Source organism: Theobroma umbraticum, unplaced genomic scaffold (assembly GCF_002168275.2).
Source record: "Theobroma umbraticum cultivar Fairchild unplaced genomic scaffold, ASM216827v3 scaffold_56.0, whole genome shotgun sequence".
Taxonomy (NCBI): Eukaryota; Viridiplantae; Streptophyta; class Magnoliopsida; order Malvales; family Malvaceae; genus Theobroma; species Theobroma umbraticum.
Genome location: NW_018397256.1, coordinates 1,001,330 through 1,019,425, shown reverse-complemented (window position 1 = coordinate 1,019,425; position 18,096 = coordinate 1,001,330). Strand labels below are relative to the sequence as shown.

Sequence of the window (18,096 nt, the reverse complement as noted above, 5' to 3'; positions counted from 1 at the left end):
GGTCTTGTATGCTTAGCAGGGCATAAGAGCCCCATGTTGCTTGTTGCTCTATTTGTTACAGTTCCTTGTTACCCCTTATTTATTGCCATGTCTTATACCTGTTTATTTAGTTGTTAGTACGGTGTTTACCAGAAAGGGGGAGTGGTAGGTACATTGGCTAAGTTTCAGGTTTCTATGGCCTTATATTCAAGTTCAGCCTTTCCTTGTATTATTAATTGGTTCTAGGTTGGATGCTAAACATTAAAAAGGTGTGCTAAGCCTGGTCTTATTGCCCAAACTGTACCTTGGTGCATGTCTAATTCCGAGAATCTTAGTTGGGAGCTGGAATGGACTTTATTAGTTGCTTTTGATTATTAAAATTATGTTTCTTTAAGTTAAAGTTGCAAGTTCTTTCTCTGTGTGTGTGTGTGTGTGTTTTCTTGAGTTTTAAGAGTTCTGTACATTGAAATTTTGTGGTCTATTTGAAATTGCAAAATTGAGCCTAGTGTCTTAACTTGAGTTCTTTTTCATTATTTATTGGATTTGTTTATAGCTAGGTGATGCTTTAAGTCAAATTTGTGTGTTTCATAATTGGATCATTTAGGTTGATCTTTTGTGCATTTTTCTTAAAATGAATAAAAAAGAAAAAGCAAAAAATAAAAAATTAATAAAAAATCAAAAACAAATAGCGAAAAGCAAAACTGTCAATCAAATGGAGCCTTAATAATTAAAATCTAAGTATTTATTAAGGCCTTATTAGATTGCTACTTCTTACATCTATTTATCTGCATGTATTCTTTTGTGCCTTTTACTTGCTATCCTTTTCATAGGGTGGATTGCTGATGTATTTGCAACTACATGCAGGTACTCTCTCATTTCATACAATTTCATATCTGACGTGCTTTGACCAATTTATTTTCTTGCATTTTTCTTTTCATGGTGCTAAATGTCCTTGATTTTATTAAATTATGATAGAGTTGAATTTTCTTGTGGTGTAAAAGAGTATTGTACCATCTTACTATTTTTTACATGTTTTATCTAGGAACTTCTGAGAAGATTACACTCCCTATATTCCACAAAGGAAACTAATTTATCACAGGGCACCTTGTCACATTTGCCTGTAGCCAAACATGAATGTCATTCTTCTTTGAAGGGGCCAGATGTGCCTGGGGGGACACCTAAAGGCTTAGAGACCAGTCACCTGCTAAATGGAGAGAATGATTCGAAGGAGGCAATTTTGAAACTGTACAAACAACCATATGGCTGTCTAGGGTGGTTTCGTAATATCACTTTGAAGTTCAGTAATTATCAGTTGGTCATATCTAATGGGAAAATTTTGATTGGCTGTCTGATCTTTCTCATATATTACCTCTTTCGAAGGAAAGGTGTTTCTATACAGAGGTAAGATTGTCTTCTTTTTCTTTTATTCATGCCTTACCTGTTGATGTCAGTTTCCTGAGTACTGTGTTAGTTTACCTGCTTGCTCTATGGCAGTGGTTGTTATTGCTTGATCTGGGTCATGCTTGTTATTTCATATAAAATTTGTCAACAGATGGAAGGATAGTTTTGCTTATGTTGGGTTACTGTGTGTTAAATTGTTTTTGTGTATGTTATGAATCAGCATTAATATTCGCCTAAGAATTGAATTGGTGTTTAACTCTTTGCACAGATACTTGGTCATAACTTAAATGGTAAACTTATTGGAGCAAACTCAACTTCTTATTACCCAGAGGAATAAGGATGATAATGAATATATGACTCATCCCAACTTTTGCAGCTCTGGATATGAAACATGCTTTAGTAATTAACTCCGTATGTATCTGCATTCCTCACTTTAGTATATTCAATATAACTAAATATAATGAGGGAAAACAGACTGGAAATGTTATAATGTGTCACAGAAAATTCCTACTACTGGAGCTTTTATAGAAAGCATAAGTGCCACCTTGTACTAGTCGAATCATGAGGAGCAGTAGTAATTTACGATAAATTAGAAAATAATGAATGTTTTTTTTTTTGTTTTTGTAGAAAAAGGAAAAATCTATATTCTGTTTCCAATTGACCTGCTTATTTGTTTCAGGATTGTTAGTAGACAAGTTTTGTTTTGGAAGAAGTCTTTGTTGGACTTGTGGCAACTTGCATTTTCCTACCAAGTAAATCCGCTCGCTGCTATTCAACCCTTGCCTGCTGCTACATGACCCCTTTTGTGATGAAGTTTATAATTGCTGCTCCAGTGAAGTAGTGAAGTAGCTGCTTCTCCACTTACGATCATATTCTGCTGATATCTCTCCCTCCAAACATGCAATGTTCAGTTTTTTTTTTTATTATTATTTTAAAACCTTTCTTGGTCAGAATGCTTTAAAACAATCATAAAAGGAAACAAAATAATGGATAGGGGCTTATCTCAGTTGACTTCTGTTTGAACTTTGATGTATTGGGAAATATGTAGTCATCATAGCAATGAGAAAAGAAATCTGATAGTTCCTTAGTTTATTCAAAATTTCATTGTGATTTTTTTTTACAAGAAAAAGCATTATAGTTCGAATTTAAGATCTTGATCACAATCTCATCTTACTATTACTATTTATTACATGAGCTAAAGCCCGAGTGGCCCAGTGGTGCTTATTAGGACACTCTCTTTTTCCTGTCCCTTTATTTTCCCATTCATATGTATATATGAGACGGATTCAAGAGTTTGTGATGGTGTGATAACATCAAAATATAATTTGTGATGAACATTAGTTTAGTCAAGGAAAATTGGCATTTAGAAAACAGTGATGGGCTTGCTACCACTAGTATTAAAAAGCTTTTAAAAGGTTAAATTAGATGCAGCTGTTGAGGAAAAATGAGGGAGCAAAGTAACAGGGGATTGGAAAAATAGGTCAATTAGGGTAAACTAAGGTTATCCTTAGAATTGAGCTACATACCACTTTCATGGCTTGCTTGATGAGCTTAAAGGAAGGGAGACTTGGGAGCAATAGGGACAGGCCATCAAGGTCACCAGTTTAGCAGATTGATGGTTGAAGGTGCCATTGAGTGAGCAGGGAGGCCAAGTGGGCCAACAGTGTATTGTTTGTGCATTAGGTGAGCCAGATGTCTCAATACGTGCTTGGTTACACCATTTTTTTTCACTAGGCGAGCTGGTTGATGGATGGGTAGCTGGTCGCAGAACTGGGGCAGATCTCCCACCATTAAACATGCTTTGGGTGGCAGATGAACTGTGGTACGGCCAATTTTGCACCCAAGAAGCCTTAGGTAGTGGGCGTGTAGGGTCCAATAGAGTAAGGCATGCAAGCCCAGAATGCTTTGCGGCAGGCTAGCCAAATTGAGCACATCAAGACAGGTATACGCGGGATGCTCAAAGACAGAACCACATGCTACGCGGAAAGATTTGCCAGCCTGACAAGTGGGCTAATCGTTGCCTAGTCGTTGCCACGACGAGAGCACCGTCAAAGGCCTAGACGCCTTATACGGACCGGACGTTTGATGAGACACTTTGGGACTACTGGGGAGCTTCCCCTTATAACGGGATTTGGGCTAAGGACCTTGCCAAGGTTGTTGGCGTTGGTTGTTGTTGTTGGAAGGTTAAAGGTAGGACTTAGGGGGTAAGTGGTTGGGCACTTGGGGGCCATTTAGGTACAGTGGAGTGTCAGCCAACTACTGCTGGGTTAGGGTGCTGAGGCACATTGTGTAGTGGCTTAGGTCGCCCTTCGTACATTTATAATTGAGTGCTAAATACAAATACCCTTTTCTTACTTGCTTTCTTGTTAACTTGGTGTGCCTTCCGTATTAAGTGTCAGTTGGTTTTATTAAGGAGCATGCAGGCCAATAGGTGTCCATGAGTAGTGTGCGGCCAAGGAAGGGTTGCTGAAGGGGGGGGGGGGGGGGGGGGGGGGGGGGGGGGGGGGGGGGGGGGGGGGGGGGGGGGGGGGGGGGCGGTGGGCTTTCGAGCAAGGGTCTCAATGGAGTGTATTGGTTGTGCGGAGGGTGGAGCGAGATTGAGAGCTTAGAAGCGGGGCTCTATTGATTAGCATTCTGATGTTAGGGTTTTGACTTTCGCATCAGCGATCTTGTCAGGCGACCATTCTGATCATGTAAGGCTAGCTTAGCCACGAGTGACCGAGAAAGGCATGTTGAGTGTTCCACGGGTGCAGAGGGGAAACCTCTGGCGAGACGATCGGCGAAGGCTCGGCGGCGCGCGCGGCGCGCGGGCGACGTACGGCAGGCCGCGGGGCGAACGCCGCCCGGCAGCGCAAGGCACAGCCTGCGGGGCGGGCACACGCGCCAGTACGCCACACCGACCGGACGAGCCGCGCGGACGTGAAGCGACCGCCGCAGCGGAGCGCGGCGACGGCCCGCGACCACCAAGGCATACAGATCCCGGAACAGCGCGAGACGCGACCCGGGCGCAGCGGCGACGGCCGCTCCACAGCGGCCGAGCCGGCAGGCGCGCGACCCCGGCAAAGCCGTGGGCCGCACGGAACCGCGGCGCGCCGGCGATTGCACCGGCGACGAACGCGTTTTGGCAGGGTGGACCGACGAGCGCCCAGGAGAGCCGGGCCGCGCGCGGTCCGCAGGCCGGCAGCCGGCGACACGCGCGCGCGGACAAGCGCCGGCGCGCGCGCGAGGCGGACAAGACGGCGGCCCGGAAGGCGAAGCTCGCGGACCAGGACCGGCAAGCCCGCCCGGCGGGCCGGACGCGCCGGCACAGCGGGGCGCCAACCCGCGCCGGGCGCCGACGGCCGACCGCCGAGCGCCGGGAGCGGCGGGCCCCCGCGATACGCCTCGGCGTGGCCGCGCGCGGCCGCGCGCGACCCTCGACGCGCGCCGCCCGCAGCGAAGAAGGCCCAAGCGCGGCCGGGCCGCAGGAGCCGACGCGCAAGGGCCGGCGCCCGACGCGCCCGCGCGACCGAGCGCGCGTACCCGCGGCCCCGCGGCAAGCGGCGGAGAAAGCCGCCGTTGCGACGCCGCGGGCGCCGCACGACGGCGAGCCGGACCGCCGCGCCAGCCAAGCGTCGCCGGAACGCCCGGCCCGAGCAGCGCCCCGACAAGGAGCGCCAGGCGACGCACGGGCGCCGGCGCGGGCCGAGCTACCCGCCGGGCCCCGCGCCGACGCGGCGACGCGCGGACCGGATCACAGAAGGGAGCCGCCAGCAGGCGGGCGGACGCCGCTGACGCCGCGCGCCGCGCGCAAGCGGCCGTGACGCCAGCACGCGAAGCGGCGGCGGGCGCGGGGGCGACCCCCCCAGCCCGCGACACAGCGACCGCCCCGCGCGCCACGCAAACACGCGCGGCGCCAGCGCGCGCGACGCAACGCCGGCCGCGCGGGACCCCCCTACAGAAGGCGGACGCACGCCCCGCCACCCGCACGCCGCAGCGCGCGGCGGCGGACCCGCCCGGCGGCGCACCGCCCGCGCCTCGCCGCGAGCCGGACGCCGCGGCGGCGCCGCCGGACGGCCGCCACAGCGACACGGCGGGACACGCGCGCGCACGCGCGCGGCCCGCACCACGGCGCGCACACCGCCTGGGCGGCACAGAGCCGCACACGGCGCCCGCGGGCAGCAGGACCAGAGCGAACCGAGGCGGCGGCGGAACGCGACCCAGCCGCCGGGGCGCAAGCCCGGGCCCCTTAGGCGACGGAGTCGCACCGCCCGCCCTGCGACGAGCGCAGCGACCGAGCAGCGCGCGCATCGCCAGGCGGTGCGCCGCCCGGCACGAGGCCACCGCGCAGGCGGCGCCAGCGACGAGCAGCCGCGGCGCGCCCCAGCATACGCGCCACGCGCCCGGCGAACGACGACGCGGGCCGCGCGCGCGCATGCGCCACCAGAGGCCCAGCCCGGCAGCAAAGGCGCGCGACAGGCACGGGGCCGGGCGGCGCCGACGCGCGCGCCGGGCGAGCCGCGCCGCGCACACCCGCGGCCGCGCCGCCGGCCGGCGACCAGACCGCGGCAGCCGATAACAAGCCCCGCCCCGCAGACCGACGGCCCAAGCGAGAATCACGGACAGGCGCGGCGCCGAGAACACCATCCGCCGACATGTCGACCTCTCGGCGAGACGACCGCGCCCCCCGGACAGGACCGAGCCGCAAGGGTAAGCCGAGCAGGAGCGAGCCGGCGAGACGCCACGGCCAGCCAGAGCGCGACCGCCGCGCGGCGGCACCGCGGCAGCGCCGACCCGCCGCTGACGCCGCCGTGACGCGCGCGGCCGACGCCCGCGGCGAAGCCGGCGCCCGCCGGCGCCGCACGACGCCGCGGAGACCGGCCCGCCCAACCAGCGCGCGGCCAGACCAGACGCGCGGCCCAGCCGCCGGCAGCAGCGCGCAAGCGCCCGCCCCGACCCCCAGCGCCTAGCGCGAGCGACAGCCCGCGCGCCCGGACACCCGCAGACACCCCCGCCCAGGCACGCGGCGCGCGGCACGAACCCCGCCGTATGCCCGGCAGCGCGCAGCCACCGACCGAGGCGGAGCCGGCGACGAGCGAGACGAGACGAGCGCCGGCGCCGAGCCCGCACAGCGGCCGCCGAACCGAGACAGTGCGCCCCGAAGCCACACAGGGCAGACAGCCGCGACGCCAGAACCCGGCGCCACCGACGGCCCGAAGCGCGGAACGCGCTGCGCCGGCGCGGCAGAAGCGCCCCCGCCGAGCGCGCCCGGCGCGCGCCAAACCACGGGACCGCCGCGGGATAAGACCGCGAGCGCCAGCGACGGGGGCGGTGACGCGGCGAAGCAGCCAGCCGGACGCGCGGCGGCCGCCATGAGCAGACGCGCACCGCGCAGAGAACCGCCCGGGCGCCGCCACGCGCGCGCGGAACCCCAGAAGTCCAGGCGCAGCGAGCACAGCAGCCAGGCACCGAGCAGGCGCGCGCGACGCGGCGCCGCCCGGGCGGCGAGACCGGCCAGACCCGCCGCGCGCCGCGCGCGCGCCCGCGCAGACGCCGACGACCAGCGCCCCGCCGCCCGCGGGCCGCCGCACGGCACCGCGACCGCCTGCCCGCCAGAAGATGCGCGCGCCCGCGACGCGCCGCGCAGCGCGCGCAGCGCGGCCCCAGGCGGCCACGCAAGCGCCTCACACGCGCGCGCGCGGCTGCCGTGGCCATCCGACGCGCCGGCGACGGGCGGGGCGCGGGGGCCGGCCGCCCGAGCGGGGCAGGAAGGCAGTGCCGGCCGGGGCGGCCTGGGGGCGGCCGGGAGGCGGCACGCGCCGCGTGCGCGCGTGGCGTTGTGCGCGCGCGCCGCGCCGCGGCGGCCGGGCCGGCGGGGCGCGCGCGGGGCGCGGGGGCGGCACGTCCGCGCCGCGGGCCGCAGGGCGCCCGGCGCGGCGACGCCGGACCGCGGGGGGCGGCCGGGCGCGGGCGCGCGCGCGCGCCCCGCGCGCGGGGGCGCCAGCCGCGGGACCGCGCCCGGGCGTGGCCGGACGGCCCGCGCGGTGCGCCGCCGCGGGTGGGGGCGGGCGGCGGACGGGAGCGGGCCGGGAGGGGGGGGCCGAGGCGCGGGGCAACGCCGGCTCTCGTACACTGAAGTGTGTCATACGAGGGCCGCTGCTTCCCATCCTGCGTGCTTGGTCAGTTGCTGAGCGACCCGTCCGTGACACGTCGCAACGCGATGCCGGTGTTTTCCGGCTCTCTGGTCGTGGCTACGCGTAGCTTGACTGATCCACAGCGATCGTTCCGCTGGACAAGACTCGCTAGTCCGCGAAGCGGCAAAACCGGACACGCAGGTGGATGCACGCCGCCGTGCGGGACCGCGGCGGTGCGCCGGGGCCGGCAGCGGCGCGGGCGCGCCGAGGGGCCGCCGGAGCCGGCGGGCAGGGCAGCGGCGACGCGGAGGGCGTGCGGGCGGGGCGCGCGCGCTCCCGCGGCGACGCGGGGCCGGCGCGGCGGGCGCTTCGGAGAGGCGGGGGCCGACGGGCGCGCCGCCGGGGCCCGGTGGGGCCGCGAGAGGGGGCGCGCGCGGAGCCGCGGGGGGGGCGCCGCCGGCAGCGCGCACGCGGGGCCCGCGGGGCCGGCGGCCGGCGCCTGGGGGGGGTCGCTGCGGGCTGAGCGGGCGGGCGGCGGCGCGTGGCTTTCTGCGGCCAGCGGCCCGCACCGCGGGGCCGCGACGGCGCCGGCGGCGCGAGCGGGACGCCGAGGCCGGGGGGCCGCGCCGGGCGCGGGAGGCGGGCGGGCGCACGCACGCGCGGGCCCGGCGGACGGTCGGGGCGGGGCCGAGCAGGCCGCCGCGGCGGCGCGCGGGGACGGCGCCGCGGGGCCGGCCGCGCGCGCCGGCGGCGCGCGGGCCGGCGGCGAGCCGGAGGGGCGCGGCGGGCCGGCGCGGGGGGACGCGCGGGCGAGACGGCCGAGGGCTGTGACACTTATGTAATCAGAGCGGGTTCAGTTCTGGGTACTTTGAATCAGAGTAGGTTGAGTCGAGATACTTGTTATCAGTGGGACACTTGACCAAAATAGGTTGATCGAAACACTTAGTACCAACGCGGTTGTGAATTGAGTAGGGTCAGTGACCAGTGGATCAGTCAGTTTGCAATTTGTGGGATAGTTTGCAATTAGTGGCAGTTACGATCAATAAGGGAATGGCCACAACAATGGGACAGTTGGCATCGGGCGAGGTTAGGGTAGACCATGGTGTTGATGGGAAAGGTAGGGTGACTTCTAGGGTGATGGCATCTGTAATGGATGCTCGAGTAAGTCAGATGGAGGGTTCAATGTGCGAGCTAGGGTGGAGCTTTAAGAGACTAATTTCAGACTCGAGGGCTAGAGTCAACTGCAGATGAAATGAGAGCAAAACTGCAGGTGGCCTTGAATGAGTCCTTGGATGCTTCATCCTAGTGGAATACTGAGTTGGATGTTACGATTAGGGCATTAAAGCAAAAGATAGTAGGGCTCAAGGGTGAGTTGGCAGCATGCAAGAGAAAACCCACACAACTGCTTGATTTGCAAAAGCCTAAGGAGTTCTAAGGTGTGAGGGATTCTAGAGAAGTAGACAACTTCCTTTGGTGGATGGAACAATACCTTAAGGCCGCGGGTGTAATGGAGGAAGAGATGTGAGAGTCCATTGCCTCGGTGTATTTAGGGAGGTAATGCTCTTGTGGTGAAGACGGAGGACTGATCAAAGCCATGGTGGCCTGCCGATCACCACGTGGGATGAGTTCCAACGAGAGTTGCCACACAATTTTGTCCAGAGTACGCTAAGGATGAGGCTTGAGCCAAGTTGAGGAGATTGAGGGAAAAGAGCGACGTTCTAGCTTACATGAAGGACTTCTCCAAGTTAATGCTACAGATCTCTGATCTTGAGCAAGGCGAGGCTCTTTTTCTGTTCATAGATGACCTACAACCATAGGCCAGCATGAGTTGCAATAGCGGGGTGTTTGGACCTCACATGTGCAATGGCAGCAGTAGAATCTTTGGTGGACTTTAAGAGGCTAGATAGGTTTGAGTTTTCCCAGTTTATGGTTAGGGATAGAGTGGGGAAGAAGGACAGCTTGTGTAAGAGGAGTAATGGCAGAAGTAAGCCCACAGCAGTAGATAGGGGTCTACTAAAGATAGACGGACAAGGTAGCTGGGCTATTTTTTGTGCGAGGGTGCAAATTGATTCAGAGATTACCCATAGTGTGCCAGACTTGTTACAATGTTGAGGGCCATGGATGAGCCAAACATAGAGTGGATGTCTGGCTTAACAAGCAGTTGAACAGAATGCTGCATTTGGGCAACATCTAACTCTAATAGGAAGTAAGGGAGACAGTAGATTCCTCACAACGACTTAGTGAGGTAATTGCAATTAGGTGCCAGTGAGCTCAATACCCTTCAAGTAGTAGAGGTTGAGTGTGATGCAGCGATAGTGGTGTGCCTTGACTTGAGACCCTTGGTATGACCTGGTAAATGAGTGAGATGCACAGTGGGGGATGTAGTTAAAAGCACAAGAGGGACAAGAGTAGTGCGGCAGTGTGTGCCAAGACTTGAGACCCTTGATGTGACCTGGTCTTTCCAAAGTAATGTGTAGAGCAAGACGCACAGTGGGGATGCAATCAGGAACAGAAGAAAGACGGGGACAGTGTGACAGTGGCAAGTAGCCACAAGGCGCAGAGTAAGCCAGATGCTGAGGTACCGAAGGAAGTGGCAATGTGAGAGATAGTGTATGCTGGCTGAGAGTATCCTTGAGGTGAGCTAGTGAATACTCTATTATATAGAGTTATTTTGACTTATTTTGGGAGCTTAAGTAGCTAGATCTTTGAGATTTTATGTTCGAATTTAGCATTATAGGTGTTTTTTTTAGTTTAGATTTGATTATTTGTTAAGTGATTAATTTAAGTTATTTTAGTTAAATTTTAGGTTATTTTATTTTAAATTACTTTAAGAGTAGTTATTGCTAATTTCTCCTATGGCTTTTGTAGGAAATGATGAAAAGACTCATTTGATGAAAATCAGTGCAAGTATGGTGATAGCTTCATTCGATATGTTTCAATATTTTGACCAATCTCTTTCTAAAAAACCCAAATGAGGTGATTCTTGACCATCAAATTAATAAGAAGAAGGGAAACAATTTTATGTTCACCAATTGGCCCAGTTATGATTGGATCATGGTCAAAAACATTTGTCAATTCGGACCACTGCAGCAGTATGTAAACTGAACACTGATGCGTATTTGGAGCAAATCTTTCAATACAGAAGTCCAATTGATGTGATTTTTGATCCATTGGAAGTTAGAGAGACAGGGATAAAACTTTTATGTTACTACTTTGCCCAGTTCTTAACATATCAGGTGAAACTCATGTTTGAAGTTGATAGACTGCCACAGCACTGGGAGAACAAGGCTGCAGCGTTGATGAAAGGAAGCACACATACAAAAATTCCGAGAGCTCAGCGCTGCAGCGCTGAGGAAGTAGCGCCGCAGCGCTGCGCGACTTCCCTAAAAAAAATAAAGGACATAACGGAATTTCGTAAAATTAGGTTATTTGGAGCCTATTTAAGGAGACTTTTTCAGAGATTTTTGAGGCAGCAGAGAGGCAGCAAAGGAGGCAGCAAGAAACTATTCTGGAGATTTGGAGCCAAGAAAAAAGCAAGGAAAAAGAGAATTGGAGAGAGAATCAAGATCATACATCTCTAACTATTAGTTTTCTTCTTACTTTGTTGTTTTTTTCTTATTTCTTTGACTTGGATTCATGGCTAAATTTCTTTGGATATTGTCTTTATTAGATATTATGAACTAATTTATTTTTCTAGGATTGCATTTAACTCACATGTATCTAGATTTTTAATCACTTTCTTGCTTATTTTCAATGGGATTTGAATTGTTTATTTCAATTTGTTCTTAATGCTTTTAATTGCATGGCCACCAATTAAATTGATCTAGAAACCTAAACAACTTGGGAAAGGGAGTTTAGTGTAGACTAAAATTGGGATAGCATATGATCATATTAAGTGATTTGCGTATAGGATAGGGATATTACCTATAGGCCATATGTAGCCAAATTAGAGCCTGAACTTAATGAGGTTGTTTAAATTTCAATTCACATAGGGAATATAGTGTTTTGGTTAAAATAGATATTTTTATAAGATGAGTTGGGAGACCTTATAAATAATTTAAGACTCTAGGTTAGCAATTCAAACCATTGAGATAAGTTAAGGAGAGAGAGTAGATTTAGATGAAGTGTGAGGGATATTGTATCCTAGGCTTGTTTGATTTGATATTTATTTGAGTATTTATTATTTTGATTTTTCTTAATTTAATTCTGCTATAACTTAGTTTTGATTTGATATTATTTTGATATTGTTTGGATAGATTAATTTGCAATAATTTTAGTACTCTAGTAAACTTTTAGATCAATTCCCTGCGGGATCGATACTCTACTTGCTAATATACTATCTATTCGATACGTAACTTGCGTGGTAGAATTTTTAACTGACAGCTAGGCAGACAAAGTTGATACAAGGTAGGAGGGCCTAATGCCAGTTCAAGACAGCGTGATTAAAAGGTGTGGAGACTTGTTATGCTTGAATAACAGAGAAATTAAGGGAAATGGGTGCGAGTTTGCAATCGAGATGCATGTGGCGACAAAGTGCCACTAGGCCATGATGGGCGAGCAAACAGATAGTTTTCGAGCGAGCGCCCAGTTGGGTAAGTCAACGCAGGAGCGATAGTTTGGAATGTGCGAGTCAAAGGTCAATGTTGGATGGTGCAGAAAAACAGAGCACAAACATCCGAGCATAGGGTAAGAGTGCCTAAGTTGAGCGTGGTAAGGTCAGGAGAGTCGAGAGGGGGCGACGTGGATAATCGTACATTTGGGATGCGTGAGGGAAGGGGGCACACTAGATACAACAGAGTGTCCCAAAGTCGACGAGGGGTCTAATGGCGAGGTACCAGCCTAAATTCAGACCGACTTGTTTCGTCAGTAGAAGAAGCTTTGAGCGTGAGGCAAGAGGCCTACCAAATATGCATAACATCTACCCGACTTAGGCGTAAACAATTAAAGGGCCAAACGTGGTCTAGGACAGCTGAGGTGGGATTGCGAGGATAAGGCACAAGAGGATGTGGCTTAGCGACAAAGTGCAGCTGCAGGCTGTAGCACATCAATGATTGTGAGGGGCAATAGGCCCTAGCATGGAGTGTAGAGGCAGTGGGTTCTGAGCACCAGCCAAGCAGAATGCGAGAACACAACGTGGGTAGATTGGCTCAGAGTGTGAGAGCTTTTAGGAGGTTGTCGAGAGGGCTAGAGGGCAGGTAAGCCAGAGGTAGAAGCATTTTGAGGCTAAAGACCTAGTGTTGGCCAAACTACATCGAGGATCAGAGAAAAGATCCTCGTACAGTTGACGTGCGTGGTAGTTGGAAGGACCGTTTAAGGTGTTGAAGAAAGTGAGAGACCATGCTTTACAAGCTAAAATTGCCACCCGAACTGAGACTCCACCCAATGTTCCATATGGGCGTACTGCAGGCGTACCACTAGGGACTTGATAGCCAAGCCAGAGTGGGAAGGTATGGGACTCTGGTGCAGGCTAGGGCAGAACAGGGGGAGACAGTGTGCGATATTGGGCAACATCAGTAGAGTGGTTGTTCACCCTAGCAATAATTTCTTCAAAGGGATTGGGATGTACCCGAGAGGGATGGTGGTTAAACAGGAGCTAAAGTAGCAATCTTAGAGTGCCTTAATTGAGACCACCAAACTAGGGATGAGGCAACGAGGATGTTGCTAGAATGAGTAGGGGAGAGTGTCACGCCCATTTTATTTTATTAGGCGACTTGTCTCGATGGAAGGCAGCATGTCTCATAGATCGGGTAGATCTTTCGCCACTAGACAGTGCTTGTGTGTGTAGATTATTGTGGTAGGTAGCTCTAGCGCCCAAACAAGCAGCGTATGGCTCATAGAACAAACCCAGGTTGTGAAAGAAAGACTAGCCAGCCCCATAGACTGGTTAATCGTTGCCTAGTCATTGGCTAATGGCCTAGAGGCACTTTGGAGAGGCTAGACAGATCTTAAAGGACACTAGGATCATTATAAACCCTTTGGGACTGCTGGGGGAGGCTTCCTATTATAAAAGGGACTTCAAAGGACCTTGCCAAGTTGTTGGCCTGTTGTTGGCTGGTTGTTGTTGAAGGGCTGAAGCTAGGAACTTAGTGGTTGAGTGGTTGGGCACTTGGGGGCCATTGTTAGGGGATACAGTGAGTGTCAGCCAAGGCTGCTGGGTTAGGGTGCTGAGGCACATTGTGTAGCTGGCTTAGGTCGCCCTTGTACATTTATATAATTGAGTCTAAATACAAATACCCCTTTTCCTACCTGGTTTTTATTGCTTGTGTGCCTTCCTTATTGAGTACCGGTTGCTTAGATTGAGTGATCGTGCAGGTCGAAGAAGGTGTTCGAGAGTAACGTGTAGCTGGACTAGAGGTTGCTAGATGTGGTGCTCTCCTGGTAAGGGCTAGACATGGAAATGTCCTAAATGTGTGAATCAGAAACTTAACAAATGGGGCTCGGCTGACTAAGCATTTCAGTGTTAGAGATTTTGCTTCAGCATCAGCAATCTTATGAAGGGAACCATCTTTGACCAAGTCAGGCTAGCTTAGCCACCGAAGCGACCCAAGAAAGGGCGTGGTTGAGCACCGCACAGATGCAAAGAGGAAACCACTGTGACACTTGCATACTTGCCATGCTAGTAAGCAGGTAGCACACCTAACACTGCTCTAACGACATGCTGACTATTCCACTGGTTAGAAATAGTCTTTAATGGGTCTAAGGATTTTAAAACCTATTAAAGGTTTTCTTAGTCGTCAGAGAGGGAAAAGGCTTTATAAGAGGATTCCTTTAGTATATAAAAAGGATCCCCCAAACCAGCAAATAGAGTTGGCTTGATGGTGAGAGTCTGGGATGAGAAAGCCCATCCCCACCCTTTGTCATTCGGTAAAAGTTTTTAGGGGTTTCCTTTGTGTATACATTTATAAATATAATACAACACACCCTATTCCTTAGTTCTTTCTTATTTTCACTGCATTCTTGTTTCATTCCCAAAAGAATGAGAGTTTTAGGCTACTTAGGTGTCAAAAGGACGTGTTCATAACATAATTTCGAGTTAATAGGCGAAACTCACTAGACCTAACAAGCCTTACAAATAAATAGACATATCATCTCATATATGATCATTTTAATGTGGTAACCCATTTCACTTATTCACACACACACACATATGCAAGGGGCTTTTCTTGGCTGGTTTGGAGTTTTTTTCTTTGGGGTGTCTACTTTTCTGTAGCATGTCTTTTGTTGTTTCCTTGTTGAAAGTTGTGTTTTCACGGTCATTACTTCTATGCCGTTTGACATCACAATTGGATTTTCTAATTCTAGGATGGTGATCTTGGGTTTGTTTAATTGGTTTTGAATGTTCTTTATGTAAAATGGGTGCTTTTTTGACTTTTTTTATGGGTTGTTGAACCTTTAGGGGGGTTATGGGTTGAATTTCTTTGGTAAGTATTCGGTTATTGTCGATTGGGGTTGCTTTTATTTTTCGACGTAGCTATTTTCTGTAATTTATAGCTTCTCAAAGCCTTTATAATCTTTTATGCCATAAAAAGTCTCCCATTGATTGTACGATAGACTTGATGATGGCATAATGGTAAATAAGATTAATAAAATCATCACTTTCCAAAAAAAAAAGGTATCTAATAACAACATATCATGAAATAACATTTCATACTTTTCATTGTCATTAGAACACGTCTAACATTGACGTTTCATCGCACTTCCAATGTGTGCAACGCGATCGTAATAACATTTAAATACAATACTAATAACTTACTGTATGTCACACCATTAATACAAAATTAAATACTTGACACTGACAATGGAGTGGATTTGAGGAAAGCTAATAATGTCTACCGAATGGTAGAATGCCTTTTACATTTCAGCTATCAATACTTAAGGGGAAGGTATCGATACTTGAGACAAAACGCTTCTGGAATGCATTATGTTCTTTAAGTACCAATACCGGTTTCATGGGTATTGGTACTTTTGTCACATCCCATTTTCGAGGACTTGATCGATGCAAGGGCGTATATGAGTATAGTCTACTAAACCTAAGCAAGCTTTACTCAATTCATGACATACATATATCATTCAAATACATGAGAGGTTTTAGTGTGCCACAATACAATCAAGTCATCCAATCTTAGACATATATACTAGCATGTATATATATACATATATGTATTTTCATTCATCAGTATCCATAATCACATTTATCTGTAGTTTGGCATGCTTCCTATGCCCATTAACATCAGTGGTCTCATTTCTGTAGGCAACAAAAGTCATATGCACCTCTTTTGGTGCTTAATGTAGCATTTCAAAACATGAGTGATACAAACATAAGTATTCTCAAATTATTTACATAACAATGTCTCAACATAATGTATGAAAAAAGCATAAAGACTTGACTCGACAACATAACAAACTGTAACTGACATTGAAGGCTTGAAAAAAAGGCTTTATGACACTTATCAAAATACAAGTTGAGGCATTCCTTCTCAAGGCATCAAGCCAAGTAAACAAGTAACTTGTCACGATCCATTTTTGGGGCCCCGTGATCAGCATTAGGTCTTACGTGGGTATGGCCCACTAGGCTCTAGTAAGCCTCCTATCCATTTATCATTCATCATCCATTCTGTTAGTGTAAGCCCTGTAAGCCAATCGATTTTGTGCTTGTAAAATACTACATTAATTAGTAATATTTCATGTTAAATACATTATGGATATTTTATATAATATATGAAGTATTTCTTTATCCATGAGTTTATTTACAAAGAGTTATGAGAGACTTATGTAGATAAAGTCCTTGGAACATAATGACCTTGGAAAGAAATTATTAAGGTTATAATTATGAGATTCTTATGCAGTAAAGCCTTGTTCCTAAATATGTTCCTGGTCATTGTATTGTTAAGAATGCATTGACAATGCTCAAAGGCTAGAACATGCTAAGCCTTTTTACTTTAGAAGTAAGCAATTGATCTCAAATGTTGAAGTATGTGAGATACTTGTGGATAGTATGTAGATGCGTGTTATGGAACAACTTTACTAAACATGACCCGCTATGAGAGTTCCATTTAGTATTTCACTTAAGTGTTTATAGAAATACTCTCATGTGTTAGTAGTGTAAGTAATCCTTAGACTTATGATACCAGATTATCTTGAATATAAATTGTCATATTTTGATTTCACCTCTACGGGTCTAGAGATGACCAGATGCTTAAACATGGTGCTTTTGGGCATGATATGAAGCATACGAAGATGAATGAGTAGTCTAAAGAGGATTCATCACCCCAAGTGATTTGAAGGGGACATATCTTATTTGTTCTTGGCTTATATTGATTAAAAGTACATGGCTAAGACAATCTTGATAGGTCAATATAGAAGCTGTAAAACTAATATGGATAAGTTAGAAAGTAGACACCGAGCCAAACTTTCTATTTATCTGGGATATATGATGAAATGATCGAATTACACTGAGATACTATACACTGAAAGGTTAGTCAAATCATATTGACTTTTTTAACATTTGGGTGATCATGATGAATTGCTAGATGCCGCTCATGATCTATAAATATTAATATAAATTTTTAATTAAATTAATTTATATTTATTACCAATATATTGAGAACCTAATGGGTCACACACATAAGGTGAATTGTCAAAATTAATTTGAGCTCAATTAGATATGATCTAATTGATTTTGTAGAGGTTTGATCCAATTAAATATTGGGCTAAATCAAATATGATTTGATGGAGTATTAAATAAAGGCCCAATTAGCCCAAGACATTTTATAATCTTTGTTGGATATAAAGTAGGTCAATTCACTCTATAAAAAAATCCCTTAGTCGCCTCTTGAAAATATAGAAGAGTTTTATTTTACATTCTCTTATGTTGAGATAGGATAACAACCAAAAGAGAGAAACACAAGAGGGCTCAAAATTTCAGAGTTTGCTAGCATAAACTTCGGCTTAGGGATTCACACACTCTTAGTGAAGAGACTTTGGCAAATCACTGTGTAGATTACTATTAGAGGTAGGACAACTATGTTAAGATTTGATAAGTCCTACTTGGTGTACAAAAGTTAAAACAAAAAGCCAAGAAGGACTCTACCAAAGAAAGCAAATTTTCAGGTATGTCAAAATTTCTCTTGTGGTTTTTCTAAATTAGTTTCAATTAAAGTGATCCATGGCTTTGAGGACTAAAATTTTAATAATATTCTGCTGTGTATGAGTTTTTTTAGTATGATTTAAATCCCCAACACATTCATACGTGGACTTGTTAGTCACCATAACGATTCATAAAAACATTTAACATAACCAAACTCATAGATCCATAATAGACGTTATCGCACAATTATGGAACTTCTCAACATCAAGTATGGAAACACATCATTTCATTAACATCATCCACATAACATATATTCCATATCAACATTTAAATGCAACCTTGGTGCTCATGTGGGCCCTTGAGCCATTATCTGTCACATTTATACAATTCCATATAAGTATAATGTCATTTAATGGCTTTACAGTCAAAACATAGTCAAACATTTATAAACAAGCAAAGTAAAGATTTACTCGTCAACGGACCATGACTCGACCTTGTAGGTTGTAAACGATTGTT

At 49.3% G+C, this 18,096-nt stretch overlaps 1 protein-coding gene across 2 annotated transcripts in view; it reads left to right on the top strand.

The window, feature by feature from the left end:
• APEM9 (3-phosphoinositide-dependent protein kinase-1) overlaps positions 1–2,479 on the top strand; it is a 4,103-nt gene extending 1,624 nt beyond the window's left edge. For both annotated transcript variants that reach the window (XM_021421755.2, XM_021421756.2), the window contains exons 5-6: positions 1,022–1,380; positions 2,060–2,479. In XM_021421755.2, coding sequence (XP_021277430.1) covers positions 1,022–1,380; positions 2,060–2,177 — 477 coding nt within the window. In that variant the 3' untranslated portion in view covers positions 2,178–2,479. The remainder of the gene's footprint in view (positions 1–1,021; positions 1,381–2,059) is intronic.
• The last annotated feature ends 15,617 nt before the right edge of the window (positions 2,480–18,096 follow it).